Raw genomic sequence first — 17,377 nt, forward strand, 5'->3', positions numbered from 1 at the left:
CATCGTTGTTTCTTGAATAATATGAATTTTTTTCTTCTTTTATTCATTTTCGTTTGTGTTTTACGATCCAGAAATTTTTTTCGAAAATAACAATATCTTCTCTCTTTTTTTCATTATTTTTGAACTCCGTATCGGTACCTGTTCGCCCTAAATAACATTGTCCAGACGGCGATTTGTTTACTTTTTTTTCCAAAAATTAAAAAAGAAATTTTTTTTTTCAAAAATTAAGCAAAATTAATAACAAATATGGTTGGCTTAGGGGTGGCTACTTGTTTTACCCTTCGACTTTGTCCATTTCAATGTTGATCTATTGACAGGTCGACTGATATGGAAATTCTTCAAAGACAGTTATTTGGCCGGGATAGCCTGGTTGGTAGGGCTCTGGGCTCATGTCCAAGAGTTCGTGGGTTCGATCCCAGCCGGCCGAAAACTCCCTGTGTAGTAAATGGTGACTGATGCACATAAAATCTGTCAAGTCGCAAAGTCCCCCATGTTCCCATAACAAATCAATACCAAATCAATACTGATCCAGGAGTTTCCTTGTCTCCTGGATTGGTTCAAAATTACAAGACTACTGAGTTGAACATTAGTAGTCGTAAACCTAAAATTGGGTCGGCTGTTCAACGATGGATAAAAATAAATAAATAAAGACAGTTATTTTTCTGCAATTAGTTTGTGCGTAGGTAATAAGACCAAAATTTTATTCGTACATAAAAACACTGACACTTTCTTAACCGTTTCAGCGCAGTGTTCCCGATAAAAAAAAATGGAATCGTGTTAAATCACGTCGAAAAATTTGATACAGATATTAAAAATATTAATAGCTGATGCAAAATTTAAAACAATTCTGTTATTTGAATACACTTGTTAAAAATTTTCATTTAAAAAACATACTTTATAGTAAAAAGTAAAAGTTGAAAGCATAAGATACTTTATATTTGATGCATTATAGATATTTCATACTTAATAGCTGAAAGCACAAAACACTTTATAGTTGATACATTATAGATATTTCATATTTTATAGTTGAAAGCATAAGATAAGATAATAATTAGTGAAAATGTTTTTACAAGATAATTAATTTTAAACATTTCGATAGAATTTAATAAAAGGAAAATAAAATTACAGAGTCAAATTTGATTCGCTATCGCCACATAAATCCTATAATAATCATAAAAATAAACAAAGAGTTAGTTCTAATGCAATGCAGGAGCGGTTTTTTATGGTTTGGAGAAAAAAAAATTTAAAAAATTTTACTTTAGATATTTTTTTAAACTTTTTACAATGAGCCCATACTTGGTTGGGATACAGGTAAATGGTTCATTGATAAGAAATAATTTAGAACTTCAGAGGATTTTAAAAGAACCCGATATTGTAAAATTCATCATCCAGTGAATTATATTGTATTGTCCAGTGAATTAGTTCACATTCTCCCTATATATATTTATACATCTTGTTCAAATTTTCAATCGTTAATAAAATACTTTTTATTCATCCGTTTAAGCTCAATTACATTCTTTTAAACTTGTGGTGGATGACACGTGATGTTAATAAAGTTTTTTTCAAATATTAATTCATTAATTAAATTTGATTTATTAATTCTAGTCTTATCAGGGAGAAACTGTTTGATAAAAAGTAATTATTTGATTTGATAAAAATTAAATTTAAAAATTTAATTATTTGATAAAAAGTAACTGAAATAAAATTTTTCGTTGTTGACCTAAGTAAAAATTGAATTTAATATATTACTTGTTTATTTGCTGTTTTAACATTGTTTATAACGACGTTTGTGTGCATTTGTTTATAACGACATTTGCGTGCATTTGTTTATAACGACAAGCTCAATATAACGACATTTCCATCTGTCATTCTAAATTTTAATTATGTTCTTTTACTGTAAAAACTAATTGTTGCATTTGTAAAAGCAAATTGTTTATTATTATCTTGAAAAAAGGTATATTAAGGTATATTATATTATTAGTACTTGACTCTCATTTCTTTTTTTTTTCCCTATACCTATACTTTTTTTGGTCACATTAGGCCTATTCAATAATAATTTTCAAAAAAAAAATTCTCAAAAAATAATAATTTTTTTCCTTGTTTTAGCAATCTTTCTCAGTAAAATGAAAATGTTTTTTTTTTTTTAATTTTTGGTGTAATTTTTTAGGCGTGAGAAAGCGGTATTCCATAATCGCACCAGATATTTATTTACCTATTCATTTACCTACAGGCAAGGTCAAGCAAACCGTAATGAAATGACACAGTTTCTTTCAGTGAGGTTTGAACAATAGGAAACTGTTTCCAATAACCAATGACGCATTTTTCCTTCTTCAATTTTAATTAAATGTCAGCAATTTCAGCTGATATACATTTCCCCAAAAAACTTCAAAAAAGTTCGCCAATCAGCGTGGGAATTGTTAAAAATATGCGAACGACGTCCGGTGCGTCAATCAAACCAAATACTTGAATAACAGGAAAATAATAATTAATAAGTCATTTGGAGGTATAATTTCAGGTTAGCTCGTTGAGTCAAACGGATTTATAATAAACTTTTCTGTTGTTGTTGTTGTTGATTATATATACAGTATTTTAAGCCGGTTTCTTAATTCAACGTAAATAACAATGATCTGAAAACTTCATGGCAACTCTTTTCATTTTTTTTTCCTTCTCGAGATCATTACTGTGGCAAATCAGAAAGTAACCTCATAATGACACCATATAATTTCGAAACATACGTGTGAAATAACTGTTAGTTTAAAGAGAATAAATTATAAATTTATTGTTCCGCATTAGTAATAAAAAATGGGACGGCTTTTTAGCACCGGTTATGAAATGAAATAACAAACCCAATTTAAATTTGGGAAAACCGAATATCAACGTGTTTCATTTCATTACTATTTTAATTGACGCGAAGCCTTTCCTGAATTGCTTCACAATTTCTTTTTTCATTACTAACTAAATTCTTGTTCTTTATATTCAGGCTACTTAAATATGTTTTTCGATAGCTCAAGGGATAGTCATTTATATTATGATTACTAAAAAAAATACATATATATATATAAATAATGTAAAAGGAAAATACAGAGATGCCAACTGTTGTAGTTTCCAGAAAATATTTAAAAAAAAAACGATGAAGAGCTTCTATAAACTAAAATTTGTAGATTTTCTGTTTTGCTATTACAGTAGGGAACCGATTATCCGGAACGATCGGGACCATCGCTATTCCGGATAACTGATTTTTCCGGTTTTCTGAATCGCTACAAAAAGCCGTTTTTTTTTATTGTTAAACCCAACTAAAAAAAATTAATTTTTTTGGAAATAATCTTAAAAAGAAGAAAAAACGATGAAGTAATACACTTATGATTATTTCCAAAATGATAGTAAGGTAAACATCTTTCAAAAAAGAAAGAAAAATCCTAAAATCTTATGAGGAAAAAAAATTTTTTTTTTTAAAAATGGCGGGAAAATTTATCGAATTTCTTTCCGGTTTTTTGGTTTTCCGGTTTTCTGATTTCCGGATAACGGGTTCTGTACTGTACTTTTTAAAAGCTCAGTCGGAGATAACAGCAACAAAGGGGTATTTTATAGTAGCCTTTAAATAATTTCAAAGTAGTGGAGGACAAAAACCCGATAAATTACTAAACCAAATCGAATTTACTAAACCAAGAATCATGCACAGAAGAATAAATTTTGTTACCACTAGAAAATATTGATCTGCAAATCGGAGCAGGTTGGCATCTTTAAAAATATGCAATAATTGTTTTATTAATTTTAAAGTTGGGCAGTTGTGACAATTTTAGAAGTATGCAAACGTTGCACAGTTTAAACTTGAAAAAAAATTCTACAATTGAGAATGAGATATCTGCAAGTGACGTAGTGTGGGGTATCTCGACCCTGATTGGTTGTTGTAACGCGGCATTTGTATACGCTAGCAACTGTTCTTAACATTCTACTTCGAGTAAGCCAAGCCCGTCAAGTATCAATTCTCTTAAGTGACATTAATCTATTTTCTTTCACCATATATTTCTAACTTAACATAAAAACAGGCACGAAGCCACGTAGAATCGAAGCATCGAAGTTGCCAGGTGTACAAAACAAAAATATATCACTGTTGCGATAAAATGCATAAACAAATAATAAACCTGAGATAAGTTAAAGATGTAGACGAGAAAGAATTATAATTCAATAAATTCGATGTGCAATACGGAGCTGTATTTAATTAACTTTACTTTAATTAACATTTAACTTAAATGGAGAAACTTAGTTCAATTTTAACAAGTCGTTTGGCGTACGAACGATCAGCTGGTGCTGACGTCATAGGTTACAAATGTGGGTATATGTGATCTTCTTCTTGAAGTGCAAGTATCCAATTGTTAATGGATTTTAATAATTTAAATCTCGATGAAAAAAAAGACATTGCAAATTCATTGGTTTTTATAGAAAAAACTTCTAATATTTTAAAAAATATTTTTTATACCTTGTTAAATTTTCCTGACTAGATGGTGTACCAACCTGTGAGGTAAAAATTAATTTTTTCATTCTCTTTTAAAGATCTCTACTAAATTCTTTAACTTCCGCGAATGGAGCTTTAAAAAGTAGCCTTCAAGTTTAAACTAAGCATTTGCAACTAACATCTAAATAAGCATTAGGATCACGGGCTATTATTTATTCCAGAGAGGATTTCTTAAATTTTATCTATAAAATCTTGTTGAAATCTTAAGCCTAATTCCGTTCGTTGATTAGTGACAGTCAAATTATTTTTGTACATAAATATTAGTAAGACATACGAGGTTTGTATACAAATGGATATTCGTTTAACTGATAATGCCGATGAAATTAGACCAAGGTTATGACAAGAAAAAATATTTAATTGGAAGAACTGTCACGATTTCCTTTTATTCATATCGATTATACCTTAATAACTGTCCCGTCATCATTTCCTCTAACCACTTCCATTCATTTTCATTCCTTCTTGTCCTCAATGTCACATGACTAAGAGAACCATTTTGTTTTTAAATGAATGCTTCCGATAAGAAATAAGGTTCCATGCGGACTTATAGGAGATGCAGGGTATTCCGAATACTCAAAAGTTCCCAATGGATTTAAAGAAAATTAAAAAAAAAAAATTAATCGTAAGCGTTTATTAACAAAGCTTGAAGGATTTCATTTAAAGAAAAAAAAATGGAACAACACGTCAAAAAAATAAACGATAATTTTTTTAAGGGAAACAAATTATTTGCAAAAAAGAATTTTGAATCAGTTTAAAAAATAATTTTTGTTAGCTTATGCGCTTTTTTATAACTTTCAAGAAAAAGATTGGACGCTAAATTGTGCAATATGGAGCACTGCACGATCACAACTGCACAAGAGCACTGCACGATCACTCACAAATCTGTACAAAATTACTCCAAACCTGTTCAATCGTCATCGAATCATTTTAGTTGTGTTCAAAACTTTTCCAGGCGAAATAATTTTTTTATTTTTAAGATTTGCTTAATCTGCCTCAACCTGTCATAAACACATGATTTATTTAAATTTCCCCCAGATTTTTTTTATAAAAAAAAGTATATAAAAAGAAATATTGCAAAATCCGGAATCAAGAATTTTATTTGCTTATGAGCTTTTTATAAGCTTTAAGAAAAAGATTGAGCACTAAATTGCGTAATACGAAAACATAGCTTACTCACAAACGCGCAAATCTGTACAAAATTGCTTCAAACTTGTTCAGTCGTCAGCAAATCATTTTAGCAGAGTTCAAAACTTTTCCAAACGAAGTATTTTTCTTAAAGTTTTGCTAAATCTACCTCAACCTGTCATAGACACAGGATTTATTTAAATTTGCTTCAGATTTAGAAAAATAAACATTGTAAAAGTTGGTAATTTTTAAAAAGGGGAAAAATAGGCCACAATCAGTTACAATACCTAATCTAATATTAATCAGACATGCTTCTCCTAATAGATCTAACATCATTTGATATACTATATGCTCTAAATTCCTGGAACATATATTGAAATTTCTATTCCACACTGCACTTACATCATCAGTTACATTTTTCGCTCCAAACTGCTCCATGATATATTAACAATTATATCTCCAATATATCTAAACATTTAAGCTCCAAAATATATTAACATTTCCGTTTCAATATACGTTAACATTTCCGTTTCACCATATATTTATATTCCTGCCCCTAACTTTGCCAGGATCTATTAATATTTTTTACTCTTCATTGCTCACACTTTTATGAAAATTTCTACCACATACCGTTGCACACGGAAAAAAATTTTAGTAAAAATTACCATACATATGTTAATGACCTTTATGTTAAAAAAAATTCTGGCAATATAAAACCAAAATATAAGGTTCTTAACCATTGATTTGGTAATTTTTCCGTTCACATGGTAACTGTTTACTTTAAATTCTGATTTTCAATATTATGGTTCCTATTACCACGCATTTAGTAAAAAATAAAAAAACTGAAAAGTAAATTTAAACAGAATAAATGGTTCTTATGCCATGCTCTATGGTATAATGATAAAATTGCCACATTGACCCAATTTTATCACATAATTAAAAAAAAAACATATTTTATAGTTAATTTTACTAAATTCACGACAAAATCTCTTCGATAAAAATTACCAAGCTTTTTGAAGTTCCCAGAGAGCCAGAGACTAGAGATGAGCTCGGGTTCGCTTTTGGAAGTCCGAGCCCAAAGAATTTTAATTAGAGCCCACCCGTGTCCGGGATACATAGGATTGCTTAGAGCCAGAGCCCGAGATACACATCGGATAAAAGCCCAATTATATGTTCTCGTCACTTGGCTTTTGATGTGTAAGCAAGGGAATTAGTAAATTAAAAAATTTTCTATCCCTAACCAGTGAAAGGAAAAGCGAAAACAAAAATTAAACCATCTGAAATTTAGGATGACTAAAAGAAAAATTTAAAAAGAAAATAATGAGTGCAGTTACAGTTAGCGCTAACCTCACACTCACAAAGCAAAAGAACAGATCGCTGCGAATTTTTATACCAAATATAAATTTTGATTTTATTATGCTTAGTAGTTGTATCAAATGTTTGTTTAAAAGTAGTAAAAAATTTAATGAAAATTTTATCCCGTCTGAAGAAGTTCTTCTGTAAACGAGCCTGCGTCAGGCCAACACCTCCTAGAAGTAGAAAGGCCTCAGCACGGATCAATTTAGTAGTCCGATGTGACGAAGTTAACTGCGCAGTAGACGAAAAATAAGAAAGATGTCATTACGTTAGGGGTACTAAGCTGCGCAGTGGTTGAAAATACAAAATATGTCATTACGTTTGGACTACTAAGGGATATTTATGGTAACCCGTGCTGAGGCCTGTTCTTTCTAGGAGGTGTTGGTCAGGCCCGGGTATTATTTGGGCTCGGGATGAGTCTGTCTCATCTCTACAAGAGAAACAGTACATTTTACCATTTTCTGGTAGTTATGCCAATATTTTTTTTTCGTCTATTGAAATTTCTGTTTCTCATAGTTCCAACACTGGTTAACTAACATAAATTAAAATTGCTTCTTTAATAACAATTTAAGGTATTCGACTAGTTTGGACAATTTTTTTTAAACGTTAATATAAAATTTAATTAAAAACTTGTGTATATGTTTTATTATGAGCAAAAACTTATAAAACAAGTAGAAAAAAATATTTTTAAATGGCCATTTTTATGTAAAAATAAGGTATTTTTCGCATATACGTTAAACACTGTAATAATATTCTATTGCCCTAAACAAAAAATCCTTTGAGGATTTTATTTAGAAGGCTATCAACTATGTTTTGAACTTTTATCCTAAAAGCAAATGCATATACTACTAAATTAGGGATCAATGTTGTTAAATTTTTAAAAATCTCCGCACTTGCTAAAAAACGCGCATAAAAAATGAATCTCTACTTTTTTTTTCTCTTCGCCTATAGTTCAAAACATGTGTGCTATAATCATTAACACTCATGAAAAATTTTAGACCATTATTTTAAAAACACTATGAGATATCATGTTTAAGGTGGTGTTAAATGAGTGGAGATTAACGCATTTAAAGACTTAAAATCAGAAGTCTATAAAATGTTACCACCTTGCACAAAAACTGCTATAATTTTGGAAACAAATGGAGTATAAACAAAAATAAAGTATTTTTATAAAGCTACGACTACAGGAATTTTACATTTATAATAAACTCAATTTCGAAAATTTTGTCCAAAATCCTGTTTTTGCACTAGTAAGATACCTTAAATACTGCTACGAAATACTCAATCAGTGTAATATTTAACAATAAACATATCAACACTTAACATATACCTATTTCTAACATAGCCGGTCAAATGGCAGGACTTTATGTTTCTTGATTGAATATATGAAATATGAATGTTAGGAAGGAAATAAACTAAAAAAACTTTATTATTAAACAAAATTGTATATGCCAGTTTTTATGTATTGCAAACACAAAGAATAAGAATTTTTAATTCATTGCTCAACGTGCATTTCCATTGTACATTTTCCGCAAACATATTTCTTTTAATTATTATTATTTCTAAAATTCTTATAATTATTCTTGTAATTATAAGAATATATAACAATTCTAATTCGTATAATTATTATTATAATTAATATTATTTCTGCTAAGAACTTGTGCTCTCTTGATTGTTTCGACATTTTTCTGGGTACAAACTAACAGTTAGTTAGAAATGAAGTAAAGCTATCGAAATAATCATATAAGCTACTTACTAAAACATTTAGTTTTTGTCACTTTTTCTGACACAAAAAAGCCAATCTAAAATTTTAGGTAGTTTTTTGAAATTTGAATTCACAGTTATTCAGTTTGAACTCATACTATGAAACAGTCTTTGCAGAAATGTGCAACTGCAATACGTTGAACACCAATTACATCCTAATTTCTGAACCGATAACCTTAAGAAGCAATAAATTGTTCTCCCTGTCAAATGACCGATTATGGTAGATATAGGTATACAACAAGTATTATTCGAAACAAACAAAATACAAAAAAAGAGAAAAAAATAGAAGATTTACTTTATATTATTGTTAGAAAAAATCATGAAGTCAAATGCGCAAAAACGATAAGATAATAAACGCTTTTTCGATGCAAAATTTCTAAACGGTCATTTGACGGTTTTTGGTATGTTTAGTGTTAAATGCTGCTACGAAATACCCAATCAGTGTAATATTTAAATCATTTAAAAAACCGATTCTTCAAGAAAAGTGAGCGACACTTGTATAACGAAAGTACCCGGAAAATGTATAAGTAAACAAGATCACAGACTTATCTCATTTCAAAAACACTTGAAAAAGAACTCATTAACTTATCACAATGAATAATGATCCGATCTTAAACAAGGATGAGGACGTAAACATAACTACTTTCGATAAACTGGAGACTAAGATTGAGCTCTAGTTTTTGTTCTTGAATCGATAGAATGAGACGTACCTAACGATCTCATGAATAAAAATCGTATTTGCTATATCTTTGGCAATAATTGTTGGAACAACAAACATGACACCTCTCTATGATTTATGCTGTCTTTACCGTAGAAATTCATGAAGTAATAATGGAGAGAGCAAAATAGTTTTCCTGTTGTTCGAGAACTGTATTTTAATGCAGTTCAATGTACAACATGCGTTTAAAATGAATAAAATAAATAGTTAATGAAGCTGGTATGTTTTCTTTCCAAAATTTAATTACCATCACTTTTTTCTTAAGATTTCAGGTCGCGTTATTTTTGATTTTTCAATTAAAAAAATTAATGATTAGCAAAAATTGTTGTTGTTGTTGTTGTTAATTTACGTCGCACTAGAGCTTCACAATGGGCTATTGGCGACGGTCTGGGAAACATCCCGGAGGATGATCCGAAGACATGCTCTCACAATTTTGATCCTCTGCGGAGGGGATTAACAAAAATTAATTCCCTTAAATTATTCATTGAATGAATGATAATCTGGCAAATTCTGCCTCATTCTTCCAATTAAAGTAATCGTTTACGCTGACAAAATATGTTTAGAGAGTAGTTGTGATAATTGCATTGAGTTTAATTTCCTAACAAGATCACAATATACAACATTAGATTACTATTAAAGATTATTACAATTCTGGCAAATTCTGCCTTATTCTTCCAAAATAAATTAATCACTTACGCTCGCAAAATATGTTTAGAGACTAGTTGTAATAATTGAACCGAGCTTCATTTCCAAACAAGATAATTGACAATATACAACTTTAGATTACTTGTAAAGATTATTACAACTCTGGCAAATTCTGCCTCATTCTTCCAAATAACGCAATTAATTTTTCTGCAAAATATGTTTAGAGAGTAGTACTAATAATTGAACTGAGTTTCATTTTCAAACAAGATCACAATATAAAGGAGCTTAGATTACTTGTGAAGATTATTACAATTCTGGCAAATTCTGCCTCATTCTTCCAATTAAAGTAATCGTTTACGCTGACAAAATATGTTAAGAGAGCAGTTGAAATAATTGCTAGAGTTTCATTTCCTAACGAGATAAAAATATACAACTTTAGATTACTTGTAAAGATTATTACAATTCTGGCAAATTCTGCCTCATTCTTCCAAATAACGCAATTGTATTTCAATATATTTTAAACATTTTTTCAGCATATGAAACATCCTGGTTTACCTTAACTCGCTTTTTTTCCTATACTTTTAAATGACATATGTAGGTGAAAAAGAATTTGCAATGAAAGGTATGTTCCACGGTATAGCGTCCTTTTAAGGACGAATACAACCACCATCGTCGGGCACATACGTAATTTTTTTTAAAGTGATCAGTTACTTGAATCCGTGATTAAAATTAATAGTAATCAATAATTACATAGTAATTATCTCTACAAATTATTAAATAAGTAATAATAGTAGTAATTTAATAATAAAATTATTTCACGTTTTAAAACACGATATCTGAGGGCTATTTTAAGTACAAATTTTTAATAATAAGTTTGTGGAGTCACTTTATTTCGATTTTTTTTAAATTGTTCAGTTTCATGAAAACATGTTTTGTTAAGCATTGTATACTCTATTCCAGAGATGTTCTCGGTTTTAGCTTCTGTACCATTTTATCCTGTTCCAAAAAAATATGACAAAAAATTTAGTTATTTGGTTTGTTTTTCACATAATAATAACTGCGAAGATTATATTGCATAAAATTTTGTGTTCAATTACATATTTTGTGTACAGAAAATCCTTTCGAAAATGCTCTTTATAAAAACGGAATTTTTCGCTTCACGTTGGTTTAATTTTTGGAACATACTGAACCGCAATATCTTTCAAATCTGAAGAAACCTTATAGTTGAACCCCCATCATCATACATCTTAACTACAAGATTCAATTTGAACAAAAACTGAGGGTACAATTTAACACCTTCTGTAGGTTGCAGGAAATTTGCGTCTGATTTGGTTCAAAAAACGGATCTCAGTAATTGACCAATTATTTTATACCAGCCACTGTTTTCAATGATTAAATTGTTTTAGGCTGTAAGTTAAGAATGATTTTACTTCAATTATTTAAAATATGTATCAAATTTTTATTGAGCCTCCTGAAACCCCAATATATATAGCAGCATTTACTATATCTTAAAAAATAAAATATTTTTGTTTCTGTTTGCATGCTTTTATAAAGCAATTGTTTATGTGACAATTTACGTTATCTAAGGAGATTTTAATTAGATTGAAGAATTTTAAGGAAGTTGAGTGATTTGATCCGCGCAACTTTTTGGATAATTCCATGGCAAATAAACATATTATTTGAGTCTAATGAATTGTTTCATTAACATTTTTTTATTAAAATTTAAAATTTTTTAATTAACAGTTAAAATTTAACATTTTTTAATTAACAGTTAAAATTTAATTTAATAAAATTAAAAATTAGTTTAATTAACAGTTAAAAATTAAATTATATCTAAAATAATAATGAATTATAATAGTGTTTTTATTTTATCGTATATATGAGTATACTTCCTTTTAAGCTTTCTTAAGTAAAAATCAACACCTCTGATATTAAATCATCAACATCGCGTACCTGGAGTATTCTTCATGTAAATATTTTTTAATTGTTCAACTTTGCTTAATAAAGTCATATAATTCTCTTAGAGTTTTCTATTGCTGTTCTAGATAAAAGAATACAGCACAGGTTTCTTTGCATACTCTTTGTTACACGAGGAAAAACTAGATACAATGTTAAATCTTTGGGGAACAATTATTAAAAATATATTCCCCTGAAAAAAAAAAATTAAATTACATATAAGATTGTAATTAGTCGAAGGATTATAAATGTTCACTATCTTTTGATTAATTTCAACTTCATTAATTACAGACATTTTTTCTAACCATTTTAATTTATATTGTTGTTCCCATTAAACTTGCTCAACGTAATTAATATTGTAATGTATAGTTCAACTCAACGTCTTGTAAGCAATCAAGAAAGTACTCCAAATCTTTTTAGCAAGCAAAAGTAATGCGGTCAGATTGTAAAAGTGGTACCAGATCAAGAAAGAAAAAAAAAAGAAAAAAACGGAACATATATTAAATTGGTGAACTGTGACCTTCGACACTTAAATCTCTTTTAATCCGATTTAATATATACATTGAATTATAAACTATGACAGCATTGTCATTCTTTATCGGAAAATCTTTGAACAAATGAAAGAGAACGGAATGCAAGTAGACTTTTGCTATCAGTTCTCATCTTTTGAACACCAGTACTTTTTTGCCATTCTGTTGCAAATTCCTTCAAATATCTCAAAAAGAATAAATGTAATTTTGAATATGTAGAACACTTTGAAGACTTCCTTTCTTTATATTCTTTAGAATATCTTTTTTTTTGTTGTTGTTGCCCTGGATATGTTTGTCTTTTAGTTAGCGCAAATTCAAAAACTTACTTGGTGTAGTTTTGAAATTGTATAATCTATGCCAAAATAGTCATTAAATTTATATCTTGTGATTACTATTAAACTGCTTTAGTGTATTCCGAGTTGAAGATCTAAGACCGACACAAAAGAATGTATGAAATTCGTATATTTTATTTAACATGATTTGCGATTTGCTTTAGGATAAATGAAACCTATGAGTTTTATGCATATTTTTTTCTGCATTTATCTCACATTTATCACAACAGAATTATTTAAATATCAGCTTCTTACAATAAATATCTACAGGTACTTGATATTTATTAGATTTAACAAAAGGCCGAAGAGGCCGGATTTAGGGCTTTCAAATTTCTAGGGATTAAAATTTTGTAAATAATGTTTTTGTTCTTTCCCAAAGGAATAAAATACAGGTTTAAATACTCACATTGCATAATTTTCTATGGTTGTATATCATACAAAAGTATTTTCGTACACAAACATTTGGTACGAAATTGCAATCATTGGTGCCTCAGACTCGAATGTCGCCAGATATAAAAAGAATTCTTTTTTAATGGCAGGCTCTGAATTTCAGAAGATGTCGGAAGTGTTGCTCGTTTAACGTTTCCCGGTCGGCACCTGTGAATCTAAGTCACAGAGGCGAACAAAAATACTACGCCACACTGCTACAGATACCTGTTTATAGGGTGGGCCTTAGTCACACAACACAAAGAGAGAAACATTCATTCCCTGAGCGGAATTCGAACCCGCGACCATTGGCTTTACAACCACGTACGCTGACCGCTCGGCCATCTGGTCGGCATATAAAACGAATTGTAAATAGTTTTTACTTGAGAAATCAATATTTTCCCCCCTCCATGTCAACATTTAGTTTTTGCAGATTTTCTATAAATACTGATTGCTCTATTTATTTTTCAGATGTGGCAGGACATTGAAAGTGTTCTCTTAGGAGACCTTCATCCCCAGGAGCACCAAATGAAAGTGTCCATGAATGCAATGAAATTCCATCCGCCCAATAACCAGCTATCCATGTTGGACAATGTCCAGAAACGAATTACGTCACCCTCTCTCAATCCTCTTCCGGAAGACAACAATTCCTCCGGAAGGTATGAGGATATCGGTGCTTACATGGACTTCGTACTCTGTGGTTCCTCCAGCAATAACGCGCAATCGACTGTGATTTACGACGACAACGTCGACTTCGACGAAAGTGTAAAGCAAGAAATTAATAATAGTTTGACTGTGAATGAAACTGATTCGCCAATGGAGCCGATTTTGCCTAATCTAGAACCCATGGAACAGAGCAAGGAAAGGTTCTCCCAACTAAGTAACTGTATTCCACAGCAACTTACCCAACACCAACCTCCCACAAATCATATAGTATCTCCTTACACGTCAACACTGAACCCCAACATGTGGGTGACATACAATACAAGCGCCAATGCTGTGATTGCGAGTCAAATGTCACCCCCTGCGTCGCCCGAGCGGACGGGTCAGCAGTTGGTCATGAAATCTACCAATGGCCTGCTGATGGACAACTTTGTACCGCCGCCGAACCTCATAAACCCTGTCCAAACGCAGTTTGGGCCTCCATTGGTGTCCCATCCCGGTCAGCACCAGCAACCTCAACAGCCACATCTGAGGATGGTGACGCCGCCATCTTCGCCCCATTTAGCGGAGTTACTCAACAACAATCGTGCCACCACTGCGGTTCCCACTGGTTTCACAGCGACGCATCAGACTGTATTTGCTAGTATGCCCGAAATGCGAGATCAGCAGTCGCAGCAACAGCCGGGGAGCATGGTGGCCAAACCCAAGAGGGGCAGAAGAGGTTTCGGCAGAAAGAAGATAACGACGCACACTTGCTCGCATCCAGGTTGTTCAAAGACTTATACTAAAAGTTCGCACCTCAAAGCCCATTTGCGCACTCACACAGGTGAGAAACCTTATCAGTGCAACTGGAAAGGTTGCGGGTGGAAGTTTGCTCGATCGGATGAACTTACACGACATTACAGAAAACACACTGGTGACCGTCCTTTCCAGTGCAGACTATGTGAGAGAGCATTTTCTCGCTCTGACCATCTCTCTTTACACATGAAGAGGCACACAGCTGTATAAATTCCATTACACATGAATCTCTCCCAATACTTAAGGCTGTTTTTTTAAAAGCATTTCTTCTTTTTTTTTAATTGTTCGTTAACAGTTATGAATTGCTGTTAGGTTTTGTCCACTTCCAACGAAAGAATCTTTTACAGTTAAGTAAAATGGTGCAAAACTTTAATTTAAAGAAAATTCAGTTTCTTCTAATTGAAAATGGCCCAAAATTTCTATTAAAAAAAAACAATGTCTTAAAAAACAAAGTATTCGCGTTCTAATTTTCTAATATTTTCGAAATTGCTCCGTTACTGCTGAGTTCGTAACAGTTAAGAATTTCTGTTATGTTTTGTTCTCTTCTAAACTTTTCGAAGAATCGAAAGAATCTTTTACAGTTAATGAAAATGGTGCAAAACTTTAATTTGAAGACAATTCAGTTTTTAATTGAAAATTGCCCAAAATTTCAATTGAAAAATGCAAAGCATTTGCGTTCTAATTTTCTAATATTTTCGCGAAATTACTCTGTTACTGCAAAGTTTATTACTTTTGTCTTTTAATAGTTGAGTTGACTCTTTTATACAAATAGAATTCGTGGAATAAAAGTAATGCTTTAATTCGATTTTCATGAGCTCTAATTTTGACATTTATTTGCCGTGGTGAAACTGCTTTCTAAAAACAGCCTTAATTTAAGCCCTATACTCTTCAGCTCCTTGATAACGCTATTTCTCTTAGCTATTTATTTAATGTTTTCGATTAAATATTTTTTTTGGGTAAAGACTGTTAGTTAATGAAATACCTTTTAAAATCATATTTTAATAATTAATAAAAACCGAATGTCTCATAAAATCATATTTTTAATAGAAAGCAGAAAAATAAAAGTACTACACAATAATATTTGTAATAAAATGAGAAATTTTAAATTCCGGTTGAAATATGTGTTTAAGGCTAATATGATACTAATTTGAAAGAAAAAAGTATTTGTAATTATCAGTTCCTTGAATATTTTTTAAAAATCAAATTTAGCCAAACGTTAGTGCTGGTGATTTAGTGTCATATATAGATAAAAAAAATATTATAAAAATATCATAATTTTCATTTGGTTTAAGTTTTTCACAGCTTTTTTCTTAAATTATTTTACGCTGCACTCACGCTACTGTAACCATATTAATTTTATTTCTGTTTGAATGCAAGGCTCATTTGAATAAATTGCGTTTTTGAAATTTAGACTATTTTCACATTTTTTATTGCATTACCAAAAAAACTATTTAAATTTATCATACAGTTTAACCCCCGATAAGAAATGATATAGTACATTATTTTTTTTATTTTAATTAAAAATATATTTATTTTAAGTTAAAGAGGATTCATTTCGCATTTTTAATCTTTATTGAAGATGTTTTTTTTTTTTGCATGAGTATGTATTAAAAGTTCAGGTATATTTCATGAAGCATTAAAAAAATTAAAAATAAATTTAACTAATTTTTGATATAATCGAAAACATGTTTTATTAAACAAATGTAAATTTATTACAAAGAAAACTATACTTAAATAATATTATTCATTTTCAGACTTTTTTACTACTAACATTTAAAAAAAGATGTATGTTAAAAATAGTTGTTTACAGTACCTTTCCTAAATAAATTGAACAAAACGTCAATTTTTTTTTTAATTTATGAAAAAAACTGAAGCATTCTGTATTGTCAATAGTATTTATAAATTCCTGATTTTGTGAAGTTTACAATTTAAGATGCATGTTAAATATCACATGGTTTTAACATTATTTTTTGGAAAATAGCAAAAACGTGAAAAAGTTTTTCAAAAACAGCTTTCAAAATATCAGCACCAGTTGCATTTTGTTTGGAAGAGGGGGGGGGGCAAAACAAAATTATATCTCACATTCTCAAGATAAAAAAAAAATATTTTTGTTTTTACGTATTTGAAAATTATCTTAAATTTTTAAAGAAATAATAATCTTAAGAATTATAATCTGATATTTGTTCGTCATGCTCCTTAAACTTTTAAATACTGAACATTTTAAACGAAAATTAAAAAAATATGAAGAGAATATTGTAACAATATAAAACGGTGGTTTTTCTAATTATTAAAGAAAGTTGAAAAAATAATGATTATGCCTAACTATTGATAAAGGCGTCATTCACGGTGATAAAAATAATGTAAAAATAATAAAAATAATGTAAAAATAATGTTAATGTAAATTAAAATGTTTTATTAGTATAAAGCAAAATGGATGTTCTATAAAAAATGCAGAAAGAAAATTACTTCTCGACAAATCTTCTATATTGTGTTCTCCTTTTTTATGTCTTAACTTTTTGACTGAAATCTGACAGTCTGTCAATTTAAATAAGAA

The 17,377-nt window shown here is 30.0% G+C and overlaps 1 protein-coding gene across 1 annotated transcript in view; it reads left to right on the forward strand.

The window, feature by feature from the left end:
• Positions 1–15,887, forward strand: part of LOC107436533 (uncharacterized) — a 77,479-nt gene extending 61,592 nt beyond the window's left edge. Inside the window, exon 2 of the mRNA XM_016048295.4 lies at positions 13,834–15,887. Coding sequence (XP_015903781.1) covers positions 13,834–15,033 — 1,200 coding nt within the window. The 3' untranslated portion in view covers positions 15,034–15,887. The remainder of the gene's footprint in view (positions 1–13,833) is intronic.
• Positions 15,888–17,377: the final 1,490 nt, after the last annotated feature.

The sequence above is a fragment of the Parasteatoda tepidariorum genome, chromosome 6, assembly GCF_982258835.1.
Source record: "Parasteatoda tepidariorum strain Cologne lab strain chromosome 6, Ptep-v5.0, whole genome shotgun sequence".
Classification (NCBI taxonomy): domain Eukaryota; kingdom Metazoa; phylum Arthropoda; class Arachnida; order Araneae; family Theridiidae; genus Parasteatoda; species Parasteatoda tepidariorum.